At 36.3% G+C, this 10,841-nt stretch overlaps 1 protein-coding gene across 1 annotated transcript in view; it reads right to left on the bottom strand.

The window, feature by feature from the left end:
- Positions 1 to 4,026: 4,026 nt before the first annotated feature.
- Positions 4,027 to 10,841, bottom strand: part of LOC110027317 (putative BPI/LBP family protein At1g04970) — a 31,142-nt gene continuing 24,327 nt past the window's right edge. Inside the window, exons 5-6 of the mRNA XM_020728688.1 lie at positions 5,197 to 5,322; positions 4,027 to 4,441 (exon numbers count right to left, since the gene is read on the bottom strand). Of these exons, the coding sequence (XP_020584347.1) occupies positions 4,244 to 4,441; positions 5,197 to 5,322 (324 nt within the window). The 3' untranslated portion in view covers positions 4,027 to 4,243. The remainder of the gene's footprint in view (positions 4,442 to 5,196; positions 5,323 to 10,841) is intronic.

The raw sequence follows: 10,841 nt of genomic DNA, 5'->3' as shown, positions 1-10,841 counted from the left end.
TCTTTTGACTTAACTTGTTGACTTTTTTGCACTCTTACATGTCAATGCTAGTTTCACTCTTTTTTTAATTTGTGGATTGCTTGGGAATCGAGTTGATCACTTACGCTTTTTAGGACCTAAAAAATTCTAAATTTTCTATGAAATCCTAATAAAATTTTAAGTCTGATTAAAATTTAGAATAAAGAGATTTAGGATCTTCAAAATTTATCTTTACTTTCCTGCATGACCTTCAAGATGGATTTTAAATAGATTGCTTATCATGACCTTCACTCATATAATAATTAATAGGGCCTCCATGCTTAGGAATCATTAAACAAATGTACATATTGCATTTCCCAAGGAAAAGCCCTCCTGCTCCTCCAACCTAATTGGCCAAGCAAAGGCTTCTACTTAGGTGGTTTTCTAGTGCGCTTAAGGTGTTAGTGGCTTCTCTGACCCTAACAGGGAGTAAGTTTTTTATGGGAGCATATTTAGCTTTGTAGCTGAACATTTCTTCTCTTTTCACTCCAGTGGCATTCTCGCCACTTTGGCAGGTTTATGCCCCACTTTACTTTTTTCTACCAACATAAGGTCATAGGATTAGAGTTTCCTTCTCTTGACCTTAGGGCTCTAAAGTTTTCTTGGATGACGCAATTCACATAATGCAGACAAAGGGATTCTCCGGTTGTGCTGGGTCGACTATCTTCATGACCAGGTAAACATTGGGGTCTTAATAGCTTAGGATGACGAATCCGTGGTGTACTGAACCAACTATATCTAGCCAATTAGAATCACTCTACCGTTCCTTTGTTAACGCCTTTGAGACTTATCGCTCTTTTTGACACTTCGTTGATTTTGTTTCGTAGTCCTCGATTGCGGATAGGTCGTCGCCCATTTGGGATGCGGTGATTCACCCTCTACTCCTATAACTCAGTCATATATTGATTTTTATTTTCAAAAATAAATTAATTTATTTTTAAAAACACTCCAAACAACTAAAATTTATTTTGAGTATTTTTAAAAATAACTAAATCTGTTATAACCTAGCTATCAAATTTATTTTGTTTCGTATCAAGAACATAAAAAAATAAAATATAAAATAAAAGTAATCCAAGCGGCTGCTAAATTTCACATAACAATTATCTATTTAATCGAACTTTTTTTTCTACATTATTTCATCTACTGATTAGAAGGTTTCTATCATCAAAAAGATCTTAAAATTTGAGATAAACCACATGAATTAAAGAAGACCAGAGAATAAAGTATAATTTGATAGCGTTTTTCTGATGTTTTGTGTAAGAAAATTACATATCATAATCATATTTCACATAGAAAGTGCATAATTGCAGATAGGGTTGTCAAAACGGCTTGTTGTTTGCGGGTAGCTTGTGTCGGCTCGTGAAGAAGCTCGTGTTCGGCTCGTTAGCTAAGTTAACGAGCCGAATACGAACTAATATTTGTTCGTTCGTGTTCGAGACATTTTAGTTTGAAATACTACTAATCAATTATATATATATATATATTTGATGAGTAGTCTTTTTTTTAAATTCAGTTGACTGCAAGGCTACAAAGATTTATAATCAATTAGAAGTATTAATGAAAAAATATAATAAAAATTATTAAATTATATTCAAATGATGTTTCAAATCTTACCACAATCTTTAACATCTGAGGGCTACGTGATTAGGGTTGTCAAAATGAATCTTTGTTTGTGAACGGGTCGTGTTCGACTCGCTAAACAAACGATCCGAACACGGACACACTTTTTGAGCTCGAAATATAAACGAGCCGAACACGAGCTGAGCCTGGGCTCGTTCGTCTCGCTCGTGTTCGCCTCGTTTACACCCCTAATTGCAGTGATATGAACAGCTTGCTTATCTTCCTTCAGCAGTTAATGCTGATTCTGTTTTATTGTTCATATCAAGCAGTACAAAGCAATAGTTTTAAATATTGCTAAATATAATAAAACAGTGAAAAGATTGATAGCCCCCTAATTAAAGACAAAATTAATTTTCAAAAGTCATGAATAGTCGCTACATTTTTTTTTATTATTGTCTAATTGATCCCCCACCACTTATAAAAAAATGATCAAATCATATGAGCTAATAAAATATAGCTTATGGAGAATCTTAAGGATAGCTGTACCAGAAACTTTGCTGACTGCCATTAAAAAAATAATTAAAAAAAACCCTCACTAAATAAATACCAAAAAGAACAGCTTTATCCCATATGAAATAACATAGCTTTTGATGATGCCTGATAATGCCTGGTAAGTAGTAACAAAGGTTTGCATCATGTGAAAAATTATTACGTATGTTCTCCCGTATGTTCATTGACGGCTTAGATGTGCCAAAAAAAAAAAAATAAGAAAAAAAAAAAACTACGACCCCCTATATTCGTGTCGTTGGGCGCACATAAACCGCGCGTACATAATATTTGCTCGTATCATGTGGCTGATTTTTTAACATCTTTTTTTTAGTCCCAAGCATAATCTCGCTCTCTCTCTCTCTCAATCACAACTCGATTCTCACATATGGTCTCATTCCTCATTGAAGTTTTGTTAAAACGTTGTCCAAATGAAGTTCAAATCATTCCCATCTGATAGAAAATTTTGAGCATATTTCTCCTGTTTGCTATTATGAGGCAAATCAAGTGCAATGTTGACATAATTGAGATACAAAAATAATATACTAAAATACACTTTTTCATGTATACATATTTTAACATGAATGAGACACTAAAGCATCATACAAAAAAATTAAAATACAAATATTTTATGTCAAAGTAACAAAAAAGTTTATGTTACTTGAGTAAATCACTTATATATAATGTTTGCCACATAAATGCTAAATATCAATGACATCATAAATACTTTGATGTTTCACTTGGAGGGCTGAAAAATTGGAATTCAAATAATTTCCTCTCTAAATTGATTGATCTTGATTCCGTTCATTTAATATTTAAATATTTTAATGATATCATAATTGATTGAACTTGATCTCAATCTCGTTGGATTCCTCTCTTCAAAACTCGATCTGATTGTAAGCATGCTAAATTTAAAGAGCATTTGATTCTTCAAAAAATGTTTCATTAGAGCTTAGATCTAGTTATTTTTATTATTGTTAGGTTCGTATCATTACAATATTCAATTTGTCTATAAAGTTGCTAAAATCAACGCCTAAATGATCTCGACTTTAACTATAAAAAATTTATCCATGCAACTTACATCGAGATTCATGTGTTATCATTTGTACTTTAGATTGAATCAAACCTTCCAACACAATATCTAGAGCTCAAGTTTCATTTCCAAGCAAAGAATATCGATCGAGCTACTCATATACATCATATCTTGTAAATATGGATCCAAATCCAAAACAGCTTTAGGCTTCAATTGAAGACACCTTTAATTTATGAATGACATTCAAAATGCCTTCAAAAGTGAAGGGGCCCAACCATAACTATACGAGAAACATGTGAAAAGTCAACCAATCCTCCTAGAAATAAAAATAACTAATTATATTAATCTTGCCATTTAATAAAATTTTCATTTTCATTATTGTCCTATTTATCACTTTAATTTGTTTTGCATCAATATTTAGCTAGATTAATAAACAAGTTAAACATAGAATTTTAAAAAAAGCTTATTAGCCAAAATCAAACATCAGTAAAGTTCATTTACACCCCTAACTGAAATTTTTGTATAATATAATTTTATAATATTAATATGATTCAATAATAATTAATACGTTCTAAACCAGCTGAGCACAATATACAACCTAAAGTAAAGAACTTTATTGTCCTACAGTTATTGTACAGCCAATCCCACTCACATGGAGGTTGAAGAAGGTCAACAGTGATGGCCAAAAGAAAAGCTGCATGTGAACTCCAATCACCTTTTTTGGCACCACTGGCAATTTCATTTATGATATTTATACATTCCCCCCCGAAAAGTAAAATTTGAAGTCAAAGTTTAAAATAAGTTCAAACATTTTATTTACAATTTTAACCTCTGCAAAAGCACACTCCCTTCAAAGGTGATATTCCATATTCATGCACATGTGCTTGCCAGCTCATTTTCATACACAACACTAATTAAGTGAAACAAATATTTATAATTCATTCAAGGAGTGGAGCTTCGTTCTAACTAAACAAAGCAAGATAACTCCTGTGCTAACTGTACAGGCTTGGCTTCTAAATAATTGCAGAATGAGAATAGACATTCTTCAAATTTACAAACTTTACCGGATTTTGCTACTTCAACTTTTTATGCTTTGTACATATCTGTGATGAAACTGGAGTTGAAAAAAGTTAAGTCTGAGCACAGGATAATGTTTGAGTTTGTGGTCACTAATTGAGCATTTTGAAGAGCCAATCCATGGAAAGAAGGTATAGAAAATCCTTTACGGAGGTGAATATTAATGTAGGGCATAACAACAGTGTTCAGAAAAACCCTCATCACACCCTGTAAAAGAAGTTAAAAAAAAAAATGAGATGTATGAGAAATAGGTGACTAGTAAGCTTCTCATCCACTCTTTGAAGACTGAAATGTTGATAAATATTCAAAATGGTAATGGAAGATTTACATACATACCACTCAATTCTTATGCACTTGCATATCTAACACTAAAACTTCAATTTTTAAATACACGCGACGTTATTTACGCATAAAAAGGTGTATTTCACTATTTAAAAGTTAAAATAGTGGAATGTTTTATGTGATATGAAAGATTTGGATAATATGAATGTAAAAAGTAAAGTTTCAACGTTAGATATGTAATACATATAATTGGATGGTATGTATGTAAATGCCTCAAATGGTAATATAGAAGGAAAAGTTACCCAGCATCAAATTATCCAAAATAATCATCACATAAATTAATCATCTTATACATTTAAGATTGAAATGCTTATAAAATAACTTGACTGATAATTGATAGCTGTCATCTTAATGTTACTATTTCACTATCATCAACAATTCATCAGTCGCAAACCGAATTTAAACTCATGGCATCAATGATTCTCACATCAAGAATTGTTTGTACCCTAATTAAATTAACTGTGTTAGTGGTTTCATAATATCCAGAATATAGAATATACTGGATATAGTTTGGATGAGTTGCATTAATAGGTTCATAATAGGGAGAACATAAATTTCACAAATAACATAAATGATGTAAGTTTTGTGAGATATGAAAAAGAGAAGTACAGAGATCTCACCTGAACCAGAAACATTCGAAAATTACCAATTTCACTCCATTTCAATGATAGAGAGAAGTCATTTAGATGAGCTCTACTAACTAGTTTATTCCCCGATATGTCAGCATCACCTGATATGGTTAAATCCTGTAAAAAAACACCAAAAATTTCTAATAACATGTTAAAGGATGCAATGATCTAAAGGAACAGCAAATCAATGTTCATGCAAGGTGGGCAGTGGAAGAACTCATCATCTTAGCACAACAAACTAGAATGATTAGCTATTTAAAATTAATGCATAAATATTAAAATATATATTAATTATAATTAAAGTTTAATTATGATCATTAAATTTTTTTATAGTATTTAATTATGATAACTTGGCGTTGAATGATTAAATTATCAATAATTAAAATCATGACTACTTATAATGCTTTATTAAAAGTGGATCGTAATTTTAATCAAGATCATTATGACATCAAACATTAATTAGGCATAACTATATATAGTTTTGAAAGTTAGTGAAGTCATCTAATAATTCCTATTTGTTTTTTGCAGAAAGTTCACTAGGAAGCCTTGTTCTTCTTAATGTGTAATAAGATCTAAGCATACCGCTTATAGAAAGTTATTATAACGTTTTTTAAATATAAACATGTACGAGTATATGATGAATGTAATGTCAGTAGAGCATTTTGTAATATCATTTGCTAGTCGGGTTGACAGGCCCACATAGTGCATTGGGGTCTTGGAGATATTGGACTCCATTAGGCGTTTAAAACTCTATTTTTTGTTAGGATATCTTGGCAGAACAATTATGTAAATATATAAATATAAAAGCTATTATGATGAATAGCTGAAACACCATACATATCAATATGGCTAATGCAATTGTACATAAAAATGTCACCATATAAATTCATTGAATACAATTTATCATATGAATGATCATGGACATCGATGTACAGTCAATCATTATTAAGCAGTTGATATTTTTAATCATTCATGACATGCAATAACATTTTAGCCAGACACTACAATGAAATTTGGTATATTGATATTATATTATAAATTGTGTCATTATTATTGATCATATCGCATGTCATGTACTTTGATGTTTATGCTTTAATAATTGAACTTATATATTGAGTTTCTATTAAGAACTCATTTGGCTTTTCTCTTAACAAATCCAATAGAGTTAAATGGTTGATCCTCACTACAAGAGCAGATCATTCAACAATATTGTTTCAATTTGCATAAATTGTAATTCTTTGCTTAGATTTATATTTAATCTTTGTATCAATTACAAATATATTTAATTTCTTACCTTTCCATTCCATTAGTTGATGTTTTTTTTGTTTTCCTAACAGAAATTCTATTAAAATATTTTTTTAATTAAAAAAACTTCATTTCTTAAATTTATAATTATACACTTTTATTTACACATAATATGAATCTTTCCTCTTAAATACCAAATTTCTTTATTTGTTCTAGACTCTTAAGGCCTATCGCACGAGTTGAAAATAAATTCCTACATTATATTCTGTTGTTGGACTGTATAGCCTTTTGGACCCAATGTTTGACAAGACCTCCTTTTTCTTTTTGCTCATCCAAGGATTAGTGCTATAGATATATGAACCCCATATGTCTTAAATGAGATTTGCATATACTTTTCATAGCCATAAAAAATCAACTCAAAAAGCTCCAAAACAGAAGTGATGATTGCATTTGCAAACACAACAAAGTCTCAGTATTCCACAAGTCATCCAATCTTTAATAAAAAAAAGTTAAGCTAAGCATGATATGATAACTGGCAAGTTTCTCTAATAAGGATCACAAAGTTGGGGTGTTCTGTGAATGATTAAACTAATGGATAAAAACGAACAAGCAGCTATGTTAGATCCAACAGAGCTGAAACAAGAAAAAGTTCTATAAAACTTTCCAACTAAGTGAATAATGGGCACCACAAACAACCAAACGGCCGCATCTATTGCTTTTTCCCCAACAACTCCGAGCTCAGGCTGGCTTTTACTCACAAGCAAGGTGATGCGGGGCTCAGAGGTTCTGATTGTCGCAAGCATGACCGGTCAAGCCTTCCTGCTGGACCGGACCGGCTAGAACCAATCTTCCGCCCCTCTCCATCTCATGCTCTAATTTCTCTCTTTCTTAATCCTTCCATTCCTACTTGGGCTGCATTTCAAATTCCTGCCTTTTCATGTCCACTCTTCTTTAATCCTTGCCTATTTTCCCTACTTACCTAGTTTACCTTATACTCCCATCTTATTTATGATTGTGGTGTGCTGAGTGCTAAACAATTTTAATCTTTCTCTGATTTCAGGTGTGCCGCTAAGGCGTTCCTTCTCCGAGGGTTGTATCCGACTGCGAGCAGTTCTTCGGTTGTACCTCGCCCAAGGAGGTGTTATCCCTGTGCAGTCCCTTCCATCCTCAACAACCATCACAGCTTTGGTGACTCTCCTGCCCATCCCCAGTCGCTCGAAGCTTCCCCAGCGCCTTTCCTTCGCACAGACGAGCCGTTGTTCGCCCCTCCTTCTCGCCCCAGCCACCTACAAATCCCGCCAATGCTCGTTTCTACTTAGGACAGCCGCACGAATCCTCCGTGCATGCCGTGCGACTACAGGTCAGTCGCGTCCAGCTAGTGACCGTTGTACCTCCGCAACGGCCCTCGCTAATCCGTCGACCCTCTATCAGCACTGCCCTACCCTTCCATCGGTCCTCTCTGCATCTTCCAACCGGTCACCACCCTTTGAGCACCTCGCCACTGCCCTACCCAGCTCTGGTGACTCTCTTGCCCGTCCCCAGTCGCTCGAAGCTTCCCCAGCGCCTTTCCTTCGCACAGACGAGCGGTTGTTCGGTCCTCCTTCTCGCCCCAACCACCTACAAATCCCGCCAGTGCTCGTTTCTACTCAGGACAGCCGCACGACTCCTCTGTGCAGGCCGTGCGACTACAGCTCAGTCGCGTCCCGCTAGTGACCGTTGTACCTCCGCAACAGCCCCCGCCAATCTGTCGACCCTCTATCGGCACTGCCCTACCCTTCCATCGGTCCTCTCTGCATCTTTCAACCGGTCACCACCCTTTGAGCACCTCTCCACAGCTCCTTCCACTCTTGGATCTACCGCACCTACTCGAGGGGGTTGTTTCTGCCTTTTATTATTTACTTTTGTTTATATTTCCGCAAGTTGCATTTATCATTATCTGTGTTGTGTTATTGTTGTAGCGTCGTCTTTGTACCCTTTTGAAATTATCAATAAAATATGTCATTTGCATCATGATTTGGGTTAACTCCAGTATCATTTGGTGTCAGAGCTAGCCCGACCCTAGTCCAAGCCTAGAATTTCACAATATCTGCCCCCACCCAAGCACCCAATTTTTTTTCCTTTTCCTTCCTTTTCTTGTCTTCTCATTTCTCTCATCTATTTCTGAATCACACCCAGTCATGTTGCCATGTCGATACGCGCCAGACCCAACCAAGAAAGAAATACAACGAGAGATTTTCCGTCTGCAACAACAACTGACTGAGATGGATGGCGTAACCCAAGGCAACATCACCCTCGACCGCAACCACGAGAGTCGAAGAGGAGACTGCGATGACGATCTAAATCCATTTCACCTTGAAGACTTCAACAACGATGAAAATCGATCACATCGCTTTGGCATTCACTATCAAAGGAGGCCAAGAGAGGAGCCCCCGTTTGGCGCCCACCAGGACTTCGACATCAAGATGAACCTACTGAAGTTTCACGGAAGCATAGATCTCGATGACTTCATTGACTAGTTGCAATCGGTCGAACGCATATTTGAATACAAGAGATACCTGAGGGCAAACAAGTTTAACTAGTTGCTATCAAATTGAAGAGAAACACTTCATTATGGTGAGAAAATCTACAGCAGCAGCGCAAACGAGACGAAAGCGGCAAGATAACTCTATGGGCAAAAATGAAGAAAGCTATGCAAAAGAAGTACCTGCCACCTCACTATCGCACCTGAGGATAAACAAGTTAAACTAGCCGCTATCAAATTGAAGGGAAACACTTCATTATGGTGGGAAAATCTACAACGGCAACACAAACGAGATGGAAGCGGCAAGTTCACTCTATCGCCAGGATATGTTTCTCAAACTCCACAACCTGCAACAGTGAGACCTTTCGGTCAAGGAGTTCACTGAGAAGTTTGACTGATTCCAGATGAAGTGGGAGTTAGTCGAGCTAGAGGAGCACATGATCGCTTGTTATCTGGGGGGCCTAAAACCCGCCATTAGCAACGTAGTTCAACTACAACCCTACTGGACGGTGGGCGATGTCCAGACCAAGCATTAAAGGTGGAAAGGAAGCAAAAGCAGACCATGTCATAGTTTTCCTTCCGACAACAATCAACATTCAATCCATCACCTAAAGCCACGTCTGCCGACAATACAACTTCCGAAGCTGACAAGTCAATACCAGGAAGCGAGAAAACCACCCCAAGTAGAACGAAACAGAAAAGTGTAATTCATCCAGAACAGTTCCTGCATGAAAGTGTTTTAGGTGCCACAGTTACTGCCACATTGCCGCCAACTGTCCCACAAGACGAGTTGTCTCGTTCGCTGAAGGTGTCGTTTAGGAAATAAAGAAAGTCGAGTAAGAGGATAGTGCAGAAGAAGCACTTCAACTTCCAGAGGATGAAAACAAAATGTTGGTCATACAGTGGGTCTTGCAATCAAAACCGGAAAGACCAATCATTGCTACGACACAACATCTTCACAGATCATGAAACGAGTTCACCCTCTTCACAGATCATTAAGCTTTAAAATTTTTAAAAAATCAGAGCAAACTAAAAGAGCGACATGCTACGCGGGTGGAATTCTTAGTTTTTATTCCAATTTGTTCTCAAGAACAAAATTGAGAGTTAGAACCGCGTCACGGACACACTAAGTTGTCATCACCTACTATTCGCATCCATGAAAACTCGTGTTGTAGGGTTTGAGATTATAAGACTTAACATGAGATAGACGAAGACTTTCACGAAATTGGGAACTGTGTCAGGAGAAACCTACAATGCAGTACTATCGAATGGATGGCTACTTGTTCTACGAAAAAAAATTATGCATTCCTCGATATTCGCTGAGAGAGGCCATCGTATAAGAGAACCACAATGACAGATTGACTGGCATTTTGGAATGGATAAGACTCGTACTAGTGAGAGAACACATCTTACGGCCCCAACTGACGAGAGATTTGGAGTGACACGTTCGACAATATAGGATTTGCCATATCACTAAAACTCGCAAGCAGACTACGAGATTATACACTCCTCTACTGGTACCTGAGGCGACATGTGTCCACGTAAGCATGGACTTTGCTGTAAGACTCCCACACACACAAAGAAACAAGAACACCGTGATGGTAAAAGTAAACCAATTCTCAATGACGCATTTCATGGCCTTCCACCAGACGCTGAACACATCTCATATTGTCAACTTGTACTTCTGCACGATTGTGAGACTTCACGACATTCCTCGTGCCATCACATCCGACCAAGACGTCAAATTTTTGAGCCACTTCTGGAGGACCATCTGGGGTAAATTAGGCACTGAATTTAAATTCAGTTCTGCGGCACACCCCCAAATAGATGGCCAGACCAAAGGAGTTAATAGGAGTATTGGAAATCTTCT

This window comes from Phalaenopsis equestris, unplaced genomic scaffold (genome assembly GCF_001263595.1).
Source record: "Phalaenopsis equestris unplaced genomic scaffold, ASM126359v1 Scaffold000422, whole genome shotgun sequence".
NCBI lineage: Eukaryota > Viridiplantae > Streptophyta > Magnoliopsida > Asparagales > Orchidaceae > Phalaenopsis > Phalaenopsis equestris.
The sequence above is the reverse complement of the archived record's forward strand: the minus strand, read 5'-3'. Positions and strand labels throughout refer to the sequence as shown.